The 25,831-nt window shown below is 43.7% G+C and overlaps 3 protein-coding genes across 5 annotated transcripts in view; 1 reads left to right on the top strand and 2 right to left on the bottom strand.

Annotated features, from left to right (window-relative positions):
- LOC126564164 (G-protein-signaling modulator 2) overlaps positions 1 to 25,831 on the bottom strand; it is a 432,630-nt gene that overhangs the window by 44,220 nt on the left and 362,579 nt on the right. The gene's annotated exons all lie outside the window — the stretch shown is intronic.
- LOC126564902 (cyclin-Y-like protein 1) overlaps positions 1 to 25,831 on the bottom strand; it is a 326,841-nt gene that overhangs the window by 276,418 nt on the left and 24,592 nt on the right. The gene's annotated exons all lie outside the window — the stretch shown is intronic.
- LOC126564798 (protein held out wings) lies at positions 271 to 23,134 on the top strand. 3 transcript variants are annotated; one of them, XM_050221907.1, is made up of 2 exons: positions 271 to 1,309; positions 22,951 to 23,134. In XM_050221907.1, exons 1-2 carry the CDS (start codon positions 284 to 286, stop codon positions 23,128 to 23,130), a joined length of 1,206 nt encoding a protein of 401 aa, XP_050077864.1. In that variant the 5' UTR covers positions 271 to 283; the 3' UTR covers positions 23,131 to 23,134. The 3 variants fall into 3 exon arrangements, with proteins under 3 accessions (XP_050077864.1, XP_050077865.1, XP_050077866.1); XM_050221908.1 differs by lacking the exon at positions 22,951 to 23,134 and adding an exon at positions 22,810 to 22,908; XM_050221909.1 differs by lacking the exon at positions 22,951 to 23,134 and adding an exon at positions 22,828 to 22,896.

The following is a 25,831-nucleotide window of genomic DNA, read 5'->3' as shown; positions in this document are numbered from 1 at the left end:
AAAGTGTACAAGTGTATCCCCTCAAAAAACAATGCCGATACGTCGCTGTTGTTGTTAGAGTTCCCGTGAAACACACACCTCGAGCAATCATCGCCACGGTGTAATTCAAATTTGACGATCGTCGAAATTGTGAATCCTCCTCATCCGTGGTCCTCAGTATACCGGTACTGATCGGTAAAGTGTGCGTGCGTGTGTGTGTGTGTGTGTGTGTGTGCATTTGTAACGAATTGTTCAAAATCAACGGCCAGACTCCTTGTTCGGAGCGCCCACCCCAGCTTGTCACATGAATCAACAGCACAATCATCACATCATGAGCTCGTACGGTGCCAGCACTGAAAACAGTGGCTCGAACCAGCAACAGTCGACACAAAGCATTGCCGACTATCTGGCACAGTTGCTGAAAGACCGCAAACAGTTGGCCGCCTTCCCGAACGTTTTTCTCCACATCGAGCGTCTGCTGGACGAAGAAATCTCCAAAGTTCGTGCCTCACTGTTTCACATCAATGGCGTAACGAAGGAACCGCTACAGCTGCCCGAACCCGAGGGCGAACCGGTCACCATGAACGAGAAAGTGTACGTCCCGGTGAAGGAATATCCCGACTTTAACTTTGTCGGGCGCATCCTCGGACCGCGCGGTATGACCGCGAAGCAGCTCGAGCAGGAAACCGGCTGCAAGATTATGGTCCGAGGGAAGGGTTCGATGCGGGACAAGAAAAAGGAGGACGCCAACCGGGGCAAACCGAACTGGGAGCACCTGTCGGACGATCTGCACGTGCTGATCACGGTCGAGGACACGGAAAACAGGGCCACGATCAAGCTGAAGCGTGCGCTGGACGAGGTGAAAAAGTTGCTCGTACCGCACGCGGAAGGTGAGGATGAGCTGAAGAAGCGCCAGCTGATGGAGCTGGCCATCATCAACGGCACGTACCGGGACTCGACCACCAAGGTAGCGCCCGCCGACCAGACGTTCAACTTCGACCCGCAACAGTACACGGACGAGCGGTGGAAGCTGGCAGCGGCGGCTGCGGCAGCCGACTCTCGTATGCTTAATCCGTTGACTGCGGCCAACCTGGCTGCCGCTAATTCGCTGGCCGCCCGTACCGCACCGAACCCGCTCGGTGCGCCGATCATCCTGTCGCCCCGCATTTCCGTCCCGACGACTGCCGCCAGCCTGATACCGGGGTCCGGGCCGCCGCCGACGATCGACCACACGACCGGGCTGTTCTACACGTCGTCACCCTACACGGACTACAGCTACGCGCTGGCGGCCGCCGGCAATCCGCTGCTCACGGAGTACGCCGATCACAGCGTAGGTGCAATCAAAAATCCAAGAAGGCAATATGCGCCTCGCGATCATCCTTACTAAAACCACTTTCCCCACGATTATTTAAAAAAAAAAAAACAAAAAACAAACTAAGACAACAACCATCTAAAACAAATCAATAGCGCGCGTGCAACACAACGACGACGAAGCAGTGCGAGTTGCTGTGCAAACTACAAGAACATAATAATTTCAACTAGAACAACTACCACAAAAAAAAAAAAACAATACGCCTTGCAACCAACAACCAACAACAAGATGCATATTCTCTTAGCATTATAATTCTACAAAAAAAAAATCACTCATTTGTTAATTGGCAGTACTACTACCACTACTACCTACTACTATTCACTACCCGGGCGGTGGGGCAATAATTTATCTAATATGACCATTATCTATAAATACTTTTTTTTTTGTTTTTTAAATTAATTTACAACTTTCACGCACCCACCCCACACATACACACTCCAACACATACACACTGTCTATTACTTATATTTGTTTAATGATTTGCTCTATCTCCACTATCGTTGTTTCGAATATTAATAATATTCATACAATAATAAATAATTAATATAAGTAACAGCTAGTTCTTAGGGATCGCATAAACATAAAAACAAACAATATGCACAAAACCCAATAACGCCAAGAATAAGCGATATCTACCGCTGGATGAGAAAGCAAACAATAATTATCTCAAGCAAAACCTAGAGTGCGAATGAATTTTAACGCATTAACACACCGCAACGTGTGTGTGTGTGTGTGAATAGGAAAAGTTATATAAGCTCATCAGTAACCCTACATGTGTTTTGTACTGATATATTCTTCTCCCTTTTATTATAAATTTAATTTCGCAAAAAAGAAGCGCCTGTGTAAGAGGAAACGTTTTAAACCGACCTAAATAGTTTACTTAAAATTCACTTTTCCTTCTCACTTAACTCTGTTCTCTCATTTATAATGCTTTGTTTTATCTCACACGCGTTCTGTACGTTGTAAATCATTTGTGGTGCAACATATAATATAGATCTGAGCTAATGAAAGCAAATAGCATTAGAAAAGCGCATGGCGGAAAGAGATTTAACTGTCCAACAGCACGTGGTGTCCTGTCTAGGCGCGTCATTAGGTTATTAAGGCAGCAGAAAAGGAAGGGAAAAAGGAATTCTTTAACAACGCGGTTGCGCATAACAATAGCATAGGAGTAAACAACTGGAACTTAAAGGATGTATAGCAAATGAACTGTTCGTAAGCACTCACTCTATTGCAACTCATCTACTACTACTACTACTACTACTACTAAATGACAGCTAAAGCGTAACAATTAAAGCTGTATTACTCTCTCATCACCTACCACAGCTATCGTTAATATAACAACTATTTTGTCCTTTCCCCGGCCACACTCCCACTGCTCTTCCCATCCGATTGTTCCTTATCCTTTTTATTAAAGTAACAAGTACACAAAAAGCTGTACTTTGCACACACGTACAGTCAATATGGATCATTTGGAAGAATGCACGTGGTAGCTGAAAAAGTAAAAAAAAGGATAACTGATACTTCTCATCATACACACCAACCCAAATGTGCGCGCGTGCTGTATACGAACATGCCTATCACCCTCCTTCTGTACAAACAAAAATGGCTTATTATTTACATAAATTACGAGCACGTCGATGCAGCACAAGAGGAGGAAGAGCGCGCAGATCTGTTGCACTTAAAGTGCGTCACAGTGGTTCCGAATCGATAACGTCGCGCATGTCTCCCTCTCTTCTCACACGCAACACTCTACAAATGCTTCTAAAACCCCGATATATGTATATCATTCATCTGATTAACTTCTGCAGAATTCTGTTTTTCGCTCTCTTTTTCTCTACGTTTGCTTTCCTTTTTAAAGTAATATCAACCTACTACTAGCAGCTTATAGCACTGATGATTTTTCTTTAACCGAATGAAATTCGAACAATCATGCACAAGAAACACTCCTCCGGGCGAATTTTTCGTAGGAATTAAAAAGCCTTTTTTGGGATCGTCTTATTAATAATGTAATCCCCAGCTACGGCATAACACCCACCCACCAACCATTACTGGATGAGAGTTTACTAGTCGTTATGTTTATGTATGGAAAATAGTGTAATACCTTTTTAAAATAATTAACGATAACACGCAAGCAGAGCTGTAACACAAATATCCCAACCCAATTACACGATTAACTTATTTTCTCTTCTCTTGCTCTGGGATCGGATGGATTTTGGGATGTGTTTGTGTGATTTTAAGTTCGATCATATATTATTTGCCAACGCAGTTGGGTCGGTGTGTTGTTGGTTTTTGGTTTGTTTGTTCTATTTGCAACATCATTTATTATACTCATGTGCCAAAGTATTATTATAACTCGCTCCCGATGAAAGCAGGAGAATCAGAGATGAAAGGAGGAAAGAGTGGACAAAGGAAAGAAGTTGGAGGGCGAAGCGAGGAGGAAGAATTGTTGGATCACTCCCAGCTTCAACGGGGGTGGGGTGAAACTTCACCAAAATATGCTACACCCGCTTTTTTTTTTCGTCAGACCGATCTTCGGATCTGCCTGCGAGAGCGATCAGTCGGCAGCTTCCGGCGTGAGTTGGGATTTTATGTTGCTTCATACATACGCGCTGTGCGTTATTTCTTTGATGTAACGCAGTTGTTTGGGTGTACATTGGACCCACACACAACTGTGGGTGGGGTTACAAAGATTGATCCCGTTTTTGCCACTAGTGGAGGTGTTACGAGAAAAAAAGGACCGAAACGTTGTGAGAAGAGCGTATAAAGACTGTTGGATGTTAGTCGGATGAATGGTTCGGTTGTTTGCGAAGCAAAAAGTACAAAGAAAAGGGAAATAGTGTCGATGTGATGATGATGCGTTGATGTGTCCACCAGAAAGGCCGAAATGTCGCATTTCCATACGGACGGCCACACAGGGCGGTATTGAGGTTTTGTGCTGCAAGTCAAGACTGCAAAATGCTCGATATTTTCGTAAATGAGTCACGTAAAAACTCTTGGTAGGGCAGTAATAGCCAGATTGATTAGTTCTTCCGGTCTGGGTTATAATCCCAGCTAAGCTGTGGCTCCCTTTGCAGCTTATGGGTTTACGTGCGTGGAAAAAATTAAAAGTTCTACAAATTAAACCTTTAAATCGAGAAGATGTAAAACAAACAGCGCATAATATCATACAACCTTTCACTACAAAGGATCCCTATTCCCTCCAAATACACGGAAACGAGATTCAATGCATTTTTGAGAATAATTTGTGGTGCCATCGTCACGCAAGCGCGCAGCATGTTGGAGGTTTAGTTTAGGGCGCTGCGCAATCGCCAAGTGCATACTTTGCTGAATCGTTTAATGTATTTTCGTCTATAAGAATAAGGATAACGATACAACCGCTCATATCATATCATGCACATAAGGAAGTAATAGTTTTTGAATATGTGCTTCCCTTTTTTATATCAAAATAAGTTTGATTCGATTTTTAATGCACTTCACACACACGGATAAGGAGGACTACAATATGACTAGCGGAAAAATCGGAGCTCATCAGAGAAACAAAGTTTCCCTAAACAAAATCAAATGCTTCCAGTCCGGTCCCGATCATTTTTTTTTTTGCCAGCCGGAACAGCTTTTAAGATAGCGTTGTGTGTGCACAGTCGTTTATGTTTTTATCGTCTTCAATCGCTTCCGTAATATCATACCTTTTCGGTGTCATTTATCGGCACTATATATTGCGCCCGGCTTGCGATTGAGTAACAGACCCCCGCCCCCCTCCTATTTGTGGCAATATACATTTATGGCGAATAGTTGAGATTCACACACGAGAGAGGTGATCGTTACGGGAAGAGCCCAAATGATTGCGGTTGCCAAAAGAAATGTGTGCTTTCTTAATAATTTTAATAATCGTAACCAATATGAAGTAATCTCAGTTATGGAATCGTCTTCTAATGTTAGCGTAGAATCTACTGTATGTCGCTGTAGCGATGGGCCGAACGAAGTCTTTTACATTTGCTAATCTACGGTGGTGTGGTACTACGGTAGTGCGAGTATGAATCTTTATTGAACCATGTTTATGGTGACAATAATGACCAGGAAATGTTCAGTGAAGTATCTAAATGAAATGCGAAATCTCTTCTGCAACCCTCCGTAGCTAAGCTCCGTACGGTATAGGTAGTTTATTTTATATATTAACAGTAATTTTATTCTTAGTCCTTAACAACCTACTTCTAACAAAACACACGTACACCATTTTGTGCCTTTTGCTGCCTGTGTGCGGTTGGCGGTATTTTTCTTCTCGAATTAATGTGTGAAAGAGTAAGCACAAAACAGTAGCATAAGGTGTAATACAACAAGATAGCAATAATTTATATTGATGAGCTCCACAAGCGAATATGAATACAAGAAAAAAGGAAATCAAATTACACATATAAGTAAGCATCTTATTACTAACATATACTCATCGCTTGAAACTTTCTTTTAATACTGAAAACTGTTTCGAAAAAAAAGTTTGTTCATCAATATTAATTTCGTAAAGCGTGCAATGGTAAAACCGTTCGGACGGTTGTGCTCTAGATGAACACAGAAAGTGAAGTAATTATTCTGAAACAAATTATTGAACTCGATTTGTAAACAAAATACTACCTACTGCTAACCGACAACAAATCTTAAAAAACATAAAACAATGCATAGCAACTGATTAATCCCTGCAGATTGTGTAAGCGAACGTAAATTGAGCAGAGTTTTTAACAGCAAGCACAACAATAGAACATTTTTCTATTAACCTTTCCTAGGTTGCAAGACGCTAAAAGATAGTAAATTGGTAACCTTTTATATCTTACTGACCAACATATGAAATAACACCAGTCTGTGCATAGGATATGTCTTAATGGACGAACCAGCAATGTAATATGCAAAACTTACAACTATATATGTGCAGTTCTAACCGGTTGGTGGTATGAAAAGAAAAAAAAAACACACACCCACACATTAATATCGCTTCTAATATGTATACCCAGCAACAGCAACCAGCTCTGCATCAGGATAATTGCAGTTAATAATCACTACCATCCCAACCCAACTCTCTGGTCTCTGGTAACAAAATCTGGATGAGGTAAACAATACAAGCAAAGAAATAATAAAACTTATGATTTAATAAAGCTTAATATTGCACTACTATTATTAATCATCTACTTCTACTGTTTTTAATTACTATTTAGAGCTACTTCTCTGCTAGCAAACCAGCAACAAATACTACTATCCACTACTTACCATCAATTATTAATAAAGCATAACCTTTTTTTTGCTGGCAAAACTTTAACCGGACTAGTTTTTATTAGTTATATGTATCATCTTCCCTTCATCTGCTCACCCACTTCCTAATAATATATTAAAAACGCGATCGCTTTCATGACTTTGTGCCATAATGATATATGTGTATCCTAACCCTTATTCCTCGTGCGTGCGCGATAACAAAATTACTACAAACCCTACCACACCCTGATCCCAACCATTCACTTCTGATATGTTTACCCTTCAAAATGTATCCTGTATGAGGTAGCAGATCCTGTTCAATTATATCTTAAGTGTAATGCCCACAATTGCTTTCCAATGGCCGAAGCACGGGATCTGCTGCATCGATCCTCCCATTTTCCCAAAATTTCCTCAGCCTGAAAGAAATGTAACCACGGAATTTGTGCCTGGCAAATAGCTCTGTCTCTCTAGCTCTTCCGGCCGACGGTCACTGCGTGTCCATCCATCCGCAGAAAATAATCAACCATCGATTAACCAACCAACCAACACAAAACTCTTCCTAATCTGCTATGACTACTTCTACGCAATCAGCTTCACTTTCTTATGTCTGGATGGTGGGATTTTTTTCTCTAATAATTTACTTTGCTAACACCAATGCCACACATGCTCTGCTACAGGATAGGGGGGTTGCGTGAAAAGATTTTGATGCTCTTATAGGGACGATTTAAACAATTTGCTCAATTTTTCGGTTTCTGAGGTAATTTAAAAGCTCTTTCGAGAAAAAAAAACCATCCACGAAAATAATAACCTTGACTTGTATGATAAGAGCAGACAGGCGACGGTATTAAAAAAAAAACGTCCCGAAGAACAGCATGCTATAACAGTTTAGGGTGCCGCCGTGCTCTCTGCTTATCGCTGGCCCCGAAGAAGAAGCCGGACGGACTTATCGAAAGTTATCTTAATTAGCATAACAACAGCAGCACACATTGGGATGGACTGGCCCGTATCTTGGTGTTACTTGGGGTAGAAGAAAGGAAGCATTATTTGCTGTCCAAAAAATGAAGATTTCCCGCACATACATGTTTGCTTATTTCTCGTATCATTTCGGTGATCCAATGTTGGTTGCGAAGCACAGTTCTCTGCATAGCGTTGTGCTCGATGCAGTTCAGGTTAATATCCATGCTTTTGAAGGGAACACCACAGCTTCCCGGAAGTCTTCTCTTTGCGCCCTTTTGCGGTATTTAAAACAGCTTGTTCAACGATTTTCCGTAGAATCCGTTAATGTAACATAATCTCTCTGTGTTGTCTCTCCGCTACATTAATACGATTGTCACGATTGGCTCCAACATGACTTCATTTACTAGCTTGAAGATCGATTAAAATGATGCTCAAAGATGAAACGCAAAACTGCTTTCGCCTGTTAGAGAGGGAGGACGGATCCCTCGTATCGAATTGCCAATTTTATGTCGACACTCGAGGGTGTTTCTATTGTTTTCTTCCACTCATTTGACCGGCCTGATTCAACGTACCTCATCGGGTTGGTTACAGGCAAAATCTATCAGTGAACGATCGCTCGAATCGTGCGCGTGTGGGGCGTGTGCACATTCTCGGGGCACGCTACAAGGGACAAAAACGGGGAAGCCGAAAGGAAGGGCCACCATGCATCCAAAATAGCTAGAACCACGAAAACCGCCAGTGGTGGTGGCGGTTGCGCTAAATTATTTATAGCCCGTGACACTCATACACACACACACACACCGCACTAGGGGAAAAGGAGAGCATACGGTGAACCCCGGGGTTGATGAAGCAGCATCCCAACGTACGCCCTACAGTACTGTGCCGTTGCCGTTCTACGGAACTTCGGAAGGCGCACAAGCATTAAAAAAGGTCATTGGACATATCGTTTGTCTTTTTGCGTGTCTCGCGCGACGATGCCCCTCTCTGTGTGTATGCATTGTTGCTGTGCGGTCCCCCGAGGAGGAGACACTCGGTGAGTAACGCGTGGTGGCGATTCCCGCTTTGCTTTTCTGGCGGGTTTCGCGAAGTATTGTGGCATCCGGTTTTTTCGGTTCGAAAACATCTACACTCAGGGTCTCAGCATAGCAGCAGGGTGTGATGTGTGTACGTCATCGGCTTACGGTAGAGAAACAGGAAGCAGTCACCTACGGACAGCAAAAAAAGGGAGGGCGCGTAAAATGCCTGGCACAAGAAAAAAAAACTTCTAGCTTACTGCCGCTGCTCTTTGGCAAGTAAAATGCTGAGCAACGCATTTCCCACCATGCAACGAATGGTGAAGCTTTGAATGATGAAGAGAAATATCTAATGTGCAGAACATTGCCCCGCGGGGCCAGGTTCCGAAATCCAATTTAACATTTAACGCGTTGGCCCCCAGCTTTGCAGAATGTCGGTGGTTAAGATGTTGCCCCCTGAATACACTAGAATTGCGTTTTAAATTGCGGAATTACGGCGAAAGTAGAGATGCAAGAAAAAGAAATCCTCATTTTGACAACAGAAGTCATTTTGAGCATTAAATATGTTCCATAAAATGGATTTTTTATAGTAATGAATAATTATGCCTGTGCTGCTATTCCGACTACTACTCGCGCGGTTAATTCCTCGCTGAAGTAATAAGCCGGGCGCGTGTGTTGTCGCTGTTTACATGCCCTTTTTGTTGCCGAGGTTGCGCCTCCAAAGGGCTGATAATAGAACCTTCGCCGCGAACACGAAGAGAAGCAAACCACAAACAACAGCCCCGACTGGGATCGTGAAGCAAAAGTATATCGAGGCGCGTTTTTGTAGCATGCAACCACCGCAGAGCGCTCGCGCACCCGTCAAGGGTCAATCGGTTTAATTAAGCAACGAAGAAAGGCATCATCATCAGCATCCGATCGAGTTCGATCGCGCGAGGAATGTTGTGTGTAAAAAGAGCAGCCCATAATTGCCGGCCCCGAGGGTGCTGTGTGCAGGGTGTGCGACGGTTTTACTGTCATCACTACACCACTATGTGCATCACACTAGAAAACCCGGCAGGGATCACACAGTCCTTGACCTACACATCGCTGGCTGTGCGTACAGGCAAATGTGATATCTGATTAATGATGTGCTTGTTATTTCAAAGCAAATTTCTCTACACCACACTCTGGCAGCCGGACTAGCATCGTCCGAGATACATCCAGAGATCGTCCCGTCAGGAAGGCGACAGCCATAGTAGTGCAAATGCCTTGCTGCACCAAAAGGAAAACAAAGTGCTCACTCAAAGCGAGATGGCGATGCTGAGTTATGGGTGCATTTCACCGGAATGTATACACTTGGCCAACGATGAAGACAATACACATTGCGAATGGAGCTCTAGTAGCTAGTAAGAAGACCCATTAAGCTGCGGCTTGCTTGTTCTACAGCTCAGTGACAATCCACACTCACGTGTCAGGCGAACCGGCACTTCTCTCGGCCGTGACTTTCCCGGTCGAGCAAGCACGTTTCATCTGGTTACATATAGTCGATATGTTTACTCCCTAGACTGGGCCAGAAGTTCTCCATCTAGAGTAAACACAGCATCCATTCGAGAGTTCTCCCACTTGTGGAAACACTAATAACAACTCTCTTGGTGATTCTTAGGCTTTGACAGCGCAGGATACGATCGCATAGTTGCGCGGTGAGGCATCGTTTTTATCTGATAATTTCGTCCAATCCTTAAGAATGCATGATCCATAACGATCACTCATAGGAGGAGGATCGACAAAATATTCAAACGATCTTGTACCTGTGTTTTTTACTTCTTCAAAGTTCTTGTCCTCCAACCAATGCTCCGAGCTGGTATGCTGCATAAGTGAATACCGATCAATCCTAGTTGCTTCTTCTCGCGGTGCCCCAGAGTGCTCCGCGCACGATAACCTTGACAAGTTTGCTGTATGTCACGCGAGTCTCTCTCAGACTTACGCCGCCACCGACTCTGTGGTCCAAAAACAGACTCCCCCTTGAAAGAGTTTTGTGTCTCCTTTGGTGGTGGTTGCTGCGCTACGCGCTTGACAGCGGTGGAAGTGGCACCAGGGGTTAAGCTTTTGAAGCGAGAAAAACCGGTCTATAACTAATCAAGCACTTCTTGGGACCGCCGCGCTCCTTTACTTTTTGTTTGTCGTTTGGGGCGTGAACCTCGGCCAAAGGGACGCAAGGAGGTGGAGGTCAGTATGTTTTCTCGTTTTTTTGTGCGTTCTCCAACTTTCCTCTGTCCAGAACGAATGGCGAACGGTGGTCGGGCGTTGCTGGAACTCTTATATGCTCCGTGGTGTTGAGTGTTGACCAACCCCCTCTCCACCCCAATGTGGTGTGATGCCTTGCTGCAAAGAACCGACGACGGGGTAGGGGTGCGAGAAGGAAACAGGAAAAGCAATTCTTGGTATGCAAATAGGATGTCGCCCAAAATAACAAAAAAAGGGCAAAGATCGTGCATTTCAGACAGCTTTAATGTTGCTCCTAGAGATATGCGAGAACTCGCGAACCTGTTAGGATCGATACTGTGAACTCCTTCCGGAGCAGTATGTGCTTGATCAGTCCAGGAGTTTCAAAGATCTTCACCGATAGGAAGTCACATTCCTGTCCTGAGCCATGTGAGCAATGCAAAAGATCCAATCTCTACGCAATGGAGCTATTGAACAGTGGAAGCTATCTATTGCTGCTACTCTACGCCTCCAACACAGATGCTGAGGGCACGCTATTACCAACCAAGCTGCATAGTTTGGATACGCCCTTGCAAACCGGAATCTGGAAGACACATTATCGTAGTTCATGCTCTCGTGCTCGAGTGTTTGTGTGTGTGTCTGTGGGGTATGTGAAACACATTTAAGCACACAAACTGAATATTACATATACACACGTTTGTGTGTGTCGCCCGACTGTAACCCGATTGCGTCGTTCACCCCACCCTCAACCCTTTTGGTGGGGATCAGTAAATAAATAGAAATATTACTGCATGATGAAAATTGTTCTTCGCGCATCGATGATTGATCGTTTGGGTCTGGTGCACACGCGTCCGAGATATGGGAGTTGCCCACAGTCTCGGCAATGAGACCGCATTCTGTCGCAAAATCGTTGCTATCGACAGCTACAGCAGGTCTCTCGCTCGACTCTTCTCAAACGTTTGTTTGTAAAGCAAACGGCACGGCTTTGCCCACTCTTTCTCCTTTCAAAGTCTCTCTGTTAAAGTTTAAGTCATCTATTAAAAATAGGTCATATTTATTTTATTTAAAACATTTTTAAAGGAAATTTTAAATGAATCTCTATTTTTTAAACTAGATTTTAATATATTTACATCACAGCTTCGTACTAGATATATAACTACCCCATATTGGTGCTCGAATGTTATATTTGTTGTGTCGGCTTAAACCGACACACTTGGTGCCAGAAAACATGTGTACATACAGGATACAAACAGGATACAAACACATATCTCTCTTATTTGAACTTTATAGACGCCACGTGTGCTGCGTCGTAAAGAGCATAACCAGTGGCGATCGCGATCGATTTATTCTCGATCAAACTGTCAATATAGTTTTGTGTGTACAGCTTTCCATGACGCTCTGCTACTTCCAAATTCTTTTTATATATTTTTTTCCTTTCCATCGTTTTCCTCGTGCTGTGCGTCCCTTCTAACTAATACTCCTCCATCACTCAACCCATCATCAGCCTCAATCTAACATAATAAACGCGCTAAAGTTGTTTATTAGAAGTCTGTGTGGCGGTGATCCTACATCATCATAACCAATTAAATTGAAGGCAGCAAATGAGTACACCACGACTCAATTATTGCACTAAAGAAAAGAGGTTACACTAAACGAAGGCAAAAAATAGTTGTGATTAATATTGATAATCCCAATACAATCCCAGACACACTCACACAAACACGCATAACACAACATGCCAGAGAAAACATGCGCGCACAGGCCAAGTAAAAGCAATTAATCGATTGTTCTAATATAAATAGCAGCGAAAGAAACTAATCATCTGTGTCGATGGAGATACGGCGGCGGCCGTAAAGTAGCACACACGCGAAGGACTCTCTAGAAGACAAATCGTTTGCTCCGTTCGTGCCTAACATTTAAAAAAAAATAGTTTACAATTGTATTTGTGTGTGCTTTTCTATGCTGTTTGTTGTCACTGAATGCGTACCGCCATCAGACCAGACCGCCTAGCATGATAACAGTTATTACGGGATTAACTCAAAAAAAAGAAGTGAACGCCATTAGCAATAGTAAGGGAAAAGTGTAACCAACGCATCCATCCAGTCGCCATCCGTGCCGTGTATTAGCGTAGACAAAAAGTAATAATTTTAATGTACAACATAAATAGTTAGGCAAATATATACACATGTAAGCATAATCTACTTAACACCGCCGGTGGAATGTAAACGGTTTTAATTTTGTATTGTTCGTATATTATAGCGCTAGACAATTTTAAACACCTAGGTGGCTATTTGAGCGTTTTATTTTTGCTATTTAATAACAAAACAAACATAATCCTTATGCGCAAAATGTTTAATTGTATTTTTACTACGAACAGTATAAGGCAGTACAATCGTTAGGACGAATTTTTAACTGTAGGGTGTGTATGCGTGTGCATAGTTGTGGTTTTAAAAACATATATTTGTGGTTTTTTTGTTTTTGAATGGCTAATTTATTTCATTTGTTGTCGTGTTATTATTATTGAGTAAAAAAAAAGTTTATATTTAGTTGCAAATTAAGCAACCCCTCTTCTACTCCCCTTTTGAAACAGCAAAACAGGTTAAATTACCTGATTTTTGTTTAAATAGTTCAAATATGTTTAAATGATAGTATAGGAAATTTGAAGCAAGCATAAGCGAGAAGTAGAGTACCGTGTACAATGAACCGAAAAAAGGTTTAATGTGTACACTATCCCCTTTTTTTTAAATGTTACTATGAATCAGTAGAGAGTGATTACTTAAACGCAAAAAATGCCATCCGATCGCATACCTTAGAGAGAGAGATATATGCGTTCGTCTATCAACTCTTTGATATGTAGCAAAAAGAATATACGCGTCTGAGGTGCGAAAAACGCATCACCCGAGAACAGAAAACAAAACACAACGAATGCCATAATTAATCACTCTGTTATTAAGTGTTAACTCAATGTGTTTAGTGTAAGCGAGTGAGAAAGCCGTGATATATAGGGGGGAGCAACAAAAACGCGTAGAAAATGAGAGTGTGGGATTGCCATACACGTCCGTCCGATTTGTGGTGCATTTGGCATCATTTCGCTGACAAATTATACATGACAAAACTTTAAATGCAACATGGAATGGAAATTGTGTATGATATGTTGTGTGCGCCATATAATAGATGCCCTCAATGCTGGCACTGATTTAAATGATTTGTCGCTGCTACACTTAGTATTGTTGTACTGTAATAATATGTATTTTTTATGATTATTCTATAACCAAACAACATCTGCAACACACGACACCTGCATACATGTGCATTTACACAGCCATTCACACTCTTTTTCTTACTCCGAGAAGAGTGATAACACCCTACACGGAGAGCAAACTTTCACCTTCATCACAAACCATTTACACACATACGCAAAAAGTCCGTTTGGCGGTGCTGAACAATAGAAACAAACCTCACAATACTCCTCCCTAACACACAAAAACAACCACCCTAATACTCTGTGTGCAAAAAGGCAAAAAAAAACGAACTTATGTAATAATACCGTAGCAAATGCCAGAATGTCAGAGCGCATTTTTAAGGACAAAAAAAAGGGATAAATGTTTTTAAGCAACCAAATAGATTAAAAAAATTATCACAACGCACGTTAAGCTTCCCGAATAGAGGGTGTGTGTGTCTGAGCGCTAGCAATAGGAAAGGGAAACCAAGTAATATTCATAATCATAAAATTAATAATTAATAATAATTTAATAGCTACAGGAATGAAACAGAGAATTCACCAACCACACCAACCACCAACAAACCACCTAAAAAAAACCAGCGCTAAAGAACAATAATATTAATAATATTAATTAATAATCTTACTTTTTGTTTCTCTCTCTATTACTCTCTTTCTCACTGGAATAATAATATAATATATACAGTTTGCTCAAACGTTTAATAAAAATAACTCACTCATCTGTTAGTTTTTAATTTACGCCGTGTTTAACCCATGCCTTTCTGATATAGACCTCCCTCCAACCCTGTCGTACCCTGTTGTTGCCACCCTTTATATACATTGCCTAAAAAAAACCACCCTCCACGAACACGAACTCCACGGTGTCCCAGGTGGAGACGCATCCACTGTACTGCTGTTGATCTAACTTGATCTTGCATTTTTCTTTCTGTTTTGTTTTTTTTTCGGAACTAAGATCTCACCGAAACTCTTCACCCTATTCGCTATCCTGTGTGATCGTGCAGCATCCTATCACGCATCCCCCATTTTGTGATTAAACGCCATTTGCCAACAGTAAAAAGGCAATCCACCGGGACCGGAGGTTTCTCTTTGATTTTCTTGGTCGATTGTACTTCACATTAATATCTCTTTATTTATCGGTACATAGTCTCTTTTGGAGAAGAAAGAAATTGACCCAAAAAAACTGCACTAAGCTATGCGTTCTATTGAGAAAGAAGGGGAGGACGAACGATCCCTTGTAACAGGAAGAAGTTTGTTTCGTTGGTCGCGATGTTTTACGGTTTCCATCAAAGTTTTCCTACAATTTCTTTCTTCTCCCACCAAACCACTTCCACTCACGCTCTCCCTTCTTCTTTCTCACTGTCGATCATCTGCCGTTGTGGCCTAACATCGATTTGATCATCTTCTGCGCGCACCAGTATCGTGAAAAACAGACTCTCGATTTTTTTTTGTTCCGAATGCCCTTGGCGGGTTTAAATGGTGTATCGCGATTTTATCGTTACGCCTGGCCATCCGGTACGGAAAAACTGATCGCTAATAGAGATCGTCCTCACACTTAGAAGAGTAACTATGTGTGTGTGTGTGTGTGTGTCTTTCCTTTAGTTTTCCAACTGACGGTTGCGTTTGTCTCTTCGTCTTTCGTCACTAAAATCGTATTACTAATCGTTTCCAACAAACCACGCGGCACCGATATACCACACTCTACCACGTGCGAGGTGAGTTGCGTGCGCATTCTCATCTCCAACCATCCTTTTCACGCGCTGACGGTGCCGATGCGCGACTATCTTGGCTTGGCAGGCTCACAGCAGTGTTATTAACACGCGAAACTAAAACGAACCGGACACAGCTGCGCCGCACACTTGTTGTTAGTTTTAATTTCTGCAATTACTAAGAAGTTGTGAAGCACAAGCTATTTAAGTACAATTTGCAGTATTTCACTGATACAGGGTTTTTGCCATCGTTTGGGGGTATTTGTGGGGGGGTATAAAGTAAAAACACGCACCAACTGTACCAAAAAGAAGATGAAACCAATTTAGAACATTGCGTTACTACACCTGTTCTGATTGAAAGGGGTCGTTCGCATAGTTTATGACCGGAACGGCGACCTACTTGCCACGATCCTACCATCGCACACCTGTTGCGAATCTATGTCGCTGGAACGGAACTCACCATTTGCGCGGCTGTATTCCATCTTCAGAAGACGGTATTTTGGTATTAAATTTTGAAAGTAAAAACAGAAACTAGTGATCGGATAACTAGCTAAACCCTAAGACACTGGCAGAAAATTTAACGTTCCTGTGTAGAAATTATGGTCATCCTCTGACCCGGAGTGAAATGGTGTCAAACTTTTCACTCACCCATAGTACCAATTGGATGGCGCGCCGTCCTAGTCCCTAGCGAACGAGGTCCCAGCAAATCGTAAATCTATCATCCAATACACCAATACGTCTGAGCTCTAAAACCCCCGGTCGCCGTATCGGCCTACGGGTAGCGTTCCGTCTCAATCATCATCGTAAGTCATTTGCCATTAGGCGGTAAAGGCGTCGAAATCGACTCTACGCCGCACGACTCTCAGTGTCATAAAAACGAGGTCTCCTTTCCGCAACCCGTGGGAGGAACACCGATCGACCGTCACCAGCACCCCGATCTACCTGTCGGAAGGGAAACCTAGAAGGCAGAAGGCAACAGACAAAGTCGCCGGTTCGACATCGCTTGCTTTTTAAAGCTCAACTCTAATTAAATTCAAATTAGCTTCGTGGATTGTGTTGTGTGCTTCTCGGAGCGCGACACAAGTCCCCGCCGTTCCGCGCGCGCTACACGTGCCTAGGGTATTACAAATCCATCACCGGTATTGGCTTGCGCACCTTGTATAGGGACCACTGCACAGGTACGGACATCAAATATGCTGTGTCCGTAATGTGCGCAGGCGTTAGGGGAGAATCGTTGTTGTTTTTTTTTTTTTGTGTGTTGTCCTTCCCTTCTGCATCATTTGTGCATTCATCGATGTCCACTTTGAGACAGAGGGTTCGGTTAGTTCTAAATGCATCTACGCTCTCTAAGACGAAGAGCGTGATTGCACAATCGTTTCCTTCAGCACCTCTGCTACTGTTGCTCCTCGGTACCCGACTCCAGATGGCGCCAAATTGCTTCCGCCCATGCATACGACATGGACGACGGCACCAAATTGATCCGTACGCCCGTCAAGACAAACTTGGTGGCCCACACTAATGTTCGTGCGCGTAACTAATCCGCTAAACCCTCGCGTCTTTCGCGTCGAAAAGTCCGGGACAAGGTCTTCCATTGCCGTGTGAGCCTACCAATGTTAACGATCCGGATTTCACCCATGGGACAGCATACAACAAAAAAATCCTTCCTACACCTACACGCACACACGCCGGGTGTTGTGGACGATTGGCGCTACATTGTGCGCCGAATCGAAACCCGGTTAGTATTCCCGTATTCCCACGCGTACCTCACACGAAAACAAGATCTACCTTTCCCATAACCTGGACGATGCCATGGACACCACCCACCTGGTAGACAAATTTACCCTTCGGTGGAACACGGGGTTTTTTTTTTGGCGAATCGTATCTCGAGGTAGAAGGGACAAAGATGTAATTTATTCCTACTGAAGATGTTAAATTGCCTTCAAAAATATGTTAAAAGTGCCCAGTAAACCGGCTTTCGCTTCGAGCCGTGTGACTACACCAAGAAACGTATCACGAGGGACGTATACATGGTGGGATAAATTGTAGAGATCAAGGAGCATTAATGGTGTAGCTCCTTGATCTGCGGCCCTTCTGGCAAGCGGCGTCCCATACGGTATGGGATATCGGAATTTTATAACCAGAGCACCGTCAACATATGGCCACGCAATGTTTTGAACAACATAATTCCTCGAAGGAATTTGTTAGGACAGTTACGACACCAGACTACACAGAACACTAGAAAGCGTGTTGAAATACGGTAGACTTTCACGGTACGGCTACAACTTGAGAACAGACAAACAACTTAAACCTAAGCCCATCTTAGTTGTCTGAACCTGAAGATGAACCTTATTTGCGTAAGAGTCAGTCAGTTGCTTGGTGTGAGATCCAGCCAGTAAAATATCCATTTCGGAAGAACTAATTTGTTCCCGGCTGTTGTTGAAGGCCGCTTTTCTGACTCACCCACGGTCGTAATAGTGTATGGCTGGTCATATGCAATTTTTGGCGATTATCCAGCGGCTCACAGTGAGCTCACTCGTACTCGAACACCAGGCAGAGGGTGACTCGAACTTTCGGATCGTTTCTCCGTGCCATATTTGTCACCTTAACGACTACGTTTGCCATGTGTATGTGTGTGTGTGTGTGTCCGTGCGGGGGTTAAAAACATGGACCTGACACACAGGTTCCATGGAGCAGGACTATTTACGGGGAATGCTCATTGCCCTCGATCGTTTCACTTTTGGGTTGAGATAGAGTGAGGGCTTCCCGACCGACCGTACAAGGATGAGCAGCTGTGGGTGGGTGCTCCAAAAACTTTACGATTGCATCACCGGTCCGCACTTGTCTGAGTGTTGGGAAACGTTTTTGGGTGAAGCGAATCGATTAGCGATCTTCAGCATCACAACTTCAGGCATTGGTCGCTCCCTGAGATCACTACAATTCTGGGGCCGGTATGTGACGGTTTGTAACAGTCAACCCACGGTGTTGTCCTCTTTTAGAGCTTCTGGTGGGTGGCGATCACTTGCCCAAAAAGCATGGAGGCGTCTATTGTGCGCATAGTGTTGCTGGGAGAGTTTTGGAACAACCACTTCAACTGATGAGACTTCAAATGTTGCCGAAATTTTGAAGTTCGGTTACTGTTTGACCACAACAACCTATGGCTATCATTTCCAACAAATCATCTATCCTGATGTAGGCATCTTTTAACTTTTCTCGCCCATCAACCAACCAGTTGCCAATCGGTGATGGTAGATGTCCTACGACTTCAACCGCTTGTTGTTAATCGCTGTACAAACAGTGTGCACGCTATGCTTCCGGCATCTACTAAGAACCCGTTGTTCGGTGGCCAATTTGGGACGATTAGTTTCGGTTTAGTTTTTTTTTTTTAGGGACATTTCAGCTATTCTGACGGGAGGATGTGGTGCTGTCTCGCAAACGTGTAGTGGGGCATTTATTTTTATCATTAGACATGCCGCCGATGTCGAACGAAGCCTTTTGTCGGTTGGCTCATCATCAACCTTTCAACAGATAGGCACACTGGTTTTGTGTTTTCCCGCTCCCCGTCAGTTACCCCCATAGGCGGCGCAATGTTTTAAATGTGAGCCGTAAAGTTCAGCTCATCTTTGTCGTCTTGCTTTTTGGGGGGGTTTTGCGTGAGTCACACCGGCAGCATCGTCGGGTATGTGCGCGTCATGCTGCAATTAAAAGCTATCGCCTTGGAAGATTATTTTAGTACTAAACGATCGTGGAAACATTAAACGCTACTTTTTTGGGTGTCTAGAAACCAAAATCTAGCCGATATGTTTACATTCACCACAACTTCAGCAAGAAGGTACGATCGAGTAGCAACGATAATTTCAAACAGTATCCCAACACGTGCCCATCCTCTCTCTTATCGTGGTTTCGCTAAGTAACGTACTACCTAAGCATGAGGGACCAAGCATGAGTCAGAGTCGTCCCTCGTCAACCACCGACAGCAGCTCTGGCAGCGATCGGGGGGGTTGCTGCCCCAAAAAGTTTAATAATAGAATTTTCATATTTTCCCACCTGTGTCGGGGTGAATGGTGGTGGAGTTTGCTCCGTTTTTTCTTCTTTTCTTCTCTTGCATGTATGTTTACCATACGATCTGCGAATCAGCTTTGTTGCCTCGTACCCGATCCACCCGTTTAGCTGCCGGACACGGCACAACGAGCCGATTTTCTTCGCGTGCCGTGTTTGTGTAAAAAACACACGTTTTTATGATGCCATGTGCTTTAATAGCATGTCGCAAAAATATTAAATTATAAAAACTGAGGAACAACTCTTCGCGTTGCTTACTTGCGCTCCACTGGCGGAGACGCAAATATGCCCGTCATTTGATCTGTTGACTTAGTAGAAAAATGCAACAGTGAAAGTAGTGTGAAAGCCATTGTTAGCGTTGCGCGTTCCGGAGTTTTATGTACTTTTCTTTTCCTAGTAATATCTTTCCTCTTGCTTGAGTTCATCTCTGCCTAAGAGTTATAGCATCTTCTTTGTTTTGTAATCTAATTTAAAAACCCTCAAACATCCACTTCTTCACCGCCAACAGTACAGGCTTAGCATATTGCGCGCCCCTATTGTTTTTCCACAAGCGCCACGCGGCGTGTTCTCACCATAACTTCAATCTGTGTGATCATGATTGTAGGTATTTGCAATCTCTCTCTCTCTTCTTTCTATTTCTTTCTTTATTATACTTCTAGTTCTCACGACTCGGGTGCTACGCTGGACCCCGCCAGGGGCAGATGAAAGTCTAAAAAGGAAAACCGGCGAAAAACCCCGCCCCAAAATACTGATTAAGAAACAGAAAGACATAGGCAAAGAAAACTCACTCCCCATCGTCGCCACCCTTGCATCCTATTGCTCTACATTCACAACTCACAACTTCCCACCGTGTTGGACGCCCCAGCACTTGCTGGCACAACACACTCTACTACTGCTACTGCTCACTGGTACGCTGCTGCATGTGCGCGTCCCCCCATCGATCATCTGTCAGGTTTTCTGGATCTCCGGATACCGGAAAAAAACCTTGCACGTCGCGTCCATTTCTTCGTGAACTATGTCTGACCGGCGGCGCACACAAAGCGTAAAATGATCCACAATCCCAGCTGTGGAATGGATATGAGGGTTAAAGAGGGATAGAGAGTGAGGGGACAGACACTACACAGGCAGACAGAAAAAGGAAATCTGTTCAGACGGGGAACGGATACAAGAATCCCAAAAGAAACATCTCTCCTGCCCTCGCATTACTTTTGAAAAGGTTTAGTGAAGTTTGTCCTTTTTTTTTCTTTTGATTTTGTCTTGGCATTTGTAGCTTCAAAACGGTAGGACTCTTCCGTAGTTGGTAGTTGTAGGGGAGTAAGATACTCTCATCTAGTGTATAGGTTCCTGCATGCGCTATACTTTCTTGTGCCTTGTTCCTTTCTATTGCACACAAATGCATCCGCAAGATTGTAGTTTATGAAAACCCTGGCGGGATTTCCAAAATGTCTATAGCTTCCCCTCATTTTCCACTTCCAAATGGTGATTTGCTGCTGTAGAGCATTTGTTTCTCTAATTATTTCGTATGCACACACACACACACACCGACGTGGTTTCGACGTTCTTAAGGCTAGAGTGTTGCATGTTGCTAAGCATGAAGCGAACGCATCTGGTGTGGCATGAATGATGGTAGTTTGAGTTTGAGAACATTCGACACATCTTCGTAGGGGTGTCGGTGGGGACATGTTTCGGGCGTGAAATATGTGAGGTGTTTCTGGTGCACTGCAGTCAAGTTTGACTGGCGTAGGTGTGAATTAAAAATAGTTCTAGTAGTGATCTGGTGATAGCTTTCCGCCCTATGTCAGGTTGGTCCGCCTCCGTTGACTCGTTGAGCACCCCGTGGGGTTTTTTTTAATTTTTGGTAGTTGAATGAGAAATTGGTTTAAAGTAAAGGTTTTTCTATGGATAAAAAATACGTCAAAAAATTATACCCAATCTATTTAACATTCGTTGAAGTAGCGTTTTTAGAAGGTTAACAGCTTCTTGAGATGGCTCTTATAATATCTCCAAAACCACATGTTCAAATGTGCAAACCAACTGGTCACTCAAAACGACGAAAGTGTTCGACGATCACACGCGATCACCATACCCAAGCGAGTTTTTAAGCGTTTGTACAATCCAAAACGGTACTGGATCCGTTTGTTTGCTACCAGCGCCGCACGGTCAGTGAAGAACCATTCATGCGCAAAATTAGTTACATTTCTCGGTAACTCAACACCAAACTACCAGTGGATGTGCTGAACATTCCAACTCCCCGGGGATGTGGGGCGTAGGTTAACTCCAACTGTGCGCGACAGCCCATCGGCCACAGCAAGCTCTGCTGGCCGGCCTCTCTCCGGGCTGGTTTGCAACAAATGCTGCTGGGCCCGGGAATACGGAGCAGCCGCTAATTTTCACACTTGCAGTGATTACCCTAAAAACGGTTTTAATTTTAGCACCAATTCTCTACAGCAAATAATGGAACGGTAGTACCGTGGGGGCCTTACGGGAACGCGCTAGGATAGGATATCTGGTCGGGGGCAGTGAAAATCATTCATACGTCATCACACCTAGCGGTTGGGGCATACAGATTCGGCGTTTTTCCTCGCGCTTTTTGCTTGCTTTGGCTTTTTCTATGGTGTCAGGACAGACGCGTGACTTACTGCAGCGGTGGCAGTTGTACGTGCTAACGATAGACCAATCATATGGAAACGAGCTTGCTTAAGGCAATTTAAGCTACAGATCGTCGAATCGTGTTACAAAACACATATTACCGCCACTACTACACTTTGGTTACTGACCTCAAAGCCATTCGGGAACACACAAAAAAAAACACCCTGAGTGAAGCCGCTATTAATCTACTAAGGAAAAATAGGGAAAATCTATGCTTTGCTGGTTACTAAACGACTACCACCACACCACCACCAGGACTCGCTCTCGTCGTACTCTGCACGCAACGACGATGTTGCGCTCATCCTTCACCGGACCTCACACCTTCATTCATGCATGCATGTTCTCGGTTGCCGCACGCGGGTGTGTGAAACTCCAAATTATAATTTAGATTTATCTTAGTCTCTTTCAATGTTCCAGGTCCGGCAATTCTGAAACGAAAACAACGATCTCCTCACGATGGCGCCATCGAATATGCGTACGGTGCGGGTGCATGGATACCATGGGCCTTACCATCCTTACCAGCAGCAGCAGCAGCAGCAGCAGCAGCAGCAACAGCAGCAGGCTGTGCCGGACCAATACTTTCCTCAGTACCACAGCCAGCCGACCCTGCACTACAGCTTGCCCCAGCTATATCAGCATCCTACGTTCCAGTATCAGCAATTATTGCACCACCGTACACAACCGCTACGTCATACCCATCAGCCGCACCGTCTCCGCTAGCGTTTTACCGGACGCTCTAAAGTCCGGTGAGTTTGTACCATTCCTGGTACCATGAACCGGGGTGAGATCTCGCCCGGTGGCATCTCCCGGTTGTCTCACCTGTCTGACGAGTACGAACGAGGGGATGGACAACGGCGTTCAAGTGCTAAATAGATCCGCGTAAAGCGCCTGTTACGAACGCATCACCGGAAGGAAAAGTGTGTGTGTGTGCGGGTGTGAGAGATAAGAGTGTGTGAGCAAACACCCACATACCACAACCACCACTCTTGTGGTCGCTCTATGTGCCAGCCTCTCACGTCATGCCACCACCAATCGGGCCAATAGGCCGGAAACGATCGATGGCGCGCTTTTCGGACCGGCCGCGAGTGACTGTGTGACTTCATGCTGTGTCCGGTGTGCCGTTTTCTTGGGTCACATTTTTATAGGTTTTTTTGTTTAATAGCGGTGGTTTATGTGTTATTTATTCATGCGTTACGGAAACGGTCGTGTGTTTGCTGAACAAGGTGAATGGTCAGTGTGCGTTACGGTGACGTTTTTTTTCCTCTGTTCATTGCTATTGCTCCTCAATATTTTCTCTACGGAGTGTGTGTGTGTGTGGTGTGGTGGGTGACCCCACTTGTGTTCAGGTTTTTACGTCCGTTATTACTTCGCGTCCGCGCCGATGGTGGAATGTTGTGCGTACACCGTTCGTTTGGTGTAGTCTCGTGTGTATTTGTAGTAAATTATCATAAAAATCCATGCCATATGAGTGCGCCAAGGGGTGGGAGGATGCCGGTGCTGATGCGGACACATTACTTTCAATTATGTTCGAAAGGTAAGGTTTCAACATTATTGACCTAAATATTTTTGAAAAAATCCAGACAGCAATCAGTTTTGAAGACCTACAACATTCACAAGGTTTTATATCTTGCGGGACTTTCGGGACAAAGATTTTGAAACAGATATGATTTAGAAAATTCGTAATGGGGACTGAGAAACGGGTATTAAATATCCAAAAAGCATGCAAGGGTACCTCGAAACGGTATCGCTGCGAAATCCTAGATAAGCGCAGGATAAGCGGGGTAAGAGGAGAGACGGATAGACTTGGGGGATCCAGAATTCCCATGCGGATGCTTGCTACTAAACCCCATAAGAAACCGGAAATTGGAGCTCTAGTTTCTCATGATTCAATGTCCACTACATCCAGTTTCAGTCGTGGACAGGATCCCATCTCGATGGGAACTCTGTAATTAAAGAACAGTTCTTTATTTATTAAAAAGAGCGACGGGACTTTTGGCGGGAAATTGTGAAAAAAAAACACTCCACTTTACCTTTCTGGAAGACAGCTTCTGATCAGCTACTGATCTACTGAGTACATCCAAGAGTATAATTATTTTACCAATTGACTCTTACCTAGGACTCGCGTACACCCACCCTTGTTTGAAATGGTATCTAATAAAAGATTCGAGCTAAAGCGTTGGCAGACTACATCTTCTTTTTCTTATTCTGGTTGGCTTAACGACCGTAAGGTCACGCCGGCAATCGAATGGCTTACTAGACTCTTCCCGAGACTACCACGCAGTTGGATAGTCAGTCCTCACTACGGGGGGACGGTCCGGATGAGATTTCAATCCCGGTGCTGCCGTTTGAAGACCGGCGCCGATGTCGCCGAACACCAGACTACGTCAGTACTTTAGATTCAAGCAAGAGGGTTTGTGAATGTGTCGCTAGCAACCCAAGATCAAACAGTAGCTTGTAAAGTTTCCACTTAGTAATATAGCAAGACACCTCAATGTTATAGCAGACTAGCTTGTTAGTCTTTTGTACATTAGCCACTTCTTGTCTCAAGGATATTATCTCCACCAAATAGGCACATTCATGTTTGTTGCCCTAGCGTAAACCTTCACGTAAACAATACTTCATTAGCTAATCACTTATTTGATTCCATGCTGAAAGGGGATATTAAAAATAATGTTAAAATTCACCAATAATATAAAAGAATCTTGAAACTTTGGTGGACTTCCATGGCAACATATTAGAAAATCTCTCCGATCAGGTCATGTGCATACAACGCACACCATATGCAAGGTGGTAAAAGAAAAACTCGTTTTTCATACCAGCCAGTTCTTCCTACCCCCCCCCCCCCCCCCCCCCCCCTTGCACGTGTGATCTTCGACACGAACACCCAACGCAAAGCTAGTCTCGCAAGCCAGCAAACCCCCTTTGGAGTGTGAAGTGTAAAAATATCTCTGGAATGCTTTTTTTACTGCACCCGGTCCCAGCGCTATCGTTCCCGGGAAAATGTTGAACAGACCATCATCATACTCTAAGTTATAGGGCACGGTTTAACGGAGGAACGGGAGGTTTGGAAAATGCTTTTTTGCTTTTTGCTTTTTCTTTTAAACAACGCAACGCGTCCGATAACTGTTTTGCTCTGTTTGAAAACTTTTTTCTTCTTCTCTGGATGGAAAATCCGAAACGGGAAAACTAGACTTGTGTAAAGTGTGGTATGCCGCATAGAGAGGGGGGCAAGTCTAGTGAGTGTGATAAAATGATGCATTTAAAGGACTGGTCGTGAAAATGGCCGGTTCAAGTTAAAGCTTCCAATTGTGGTCAGCTGGTTTCGATACGCTTTTAATTATAAGGAAACTACAGTTCAAAATAAGAAATAAATTGGAAAAAATAAATTTATTTTGTATTAAAACATAATATTATTCAACCA

The sequence above is a fragment of the Anopheles maculipalpis genome, chromosome 3RL, assembly GCF_943734695.1.
Source record: "Anopheles maculipalpis chromosome 3RL, idAnoMacuDA_375_x, whole genome shotgun sequence".
Taxonomy (NCBI): domain Eukaryota; kingdom Metazoa; phylum Arthropoda; class Insecta; order Diptera; family Culicidae; genus Anopheles; species Anopheles maculipalpis.
The sequence above is the reverse complement of the archived record's forward strand: the minus strand, read 5'-3'. Positions and strand labels throughout refer to the sequence as shown.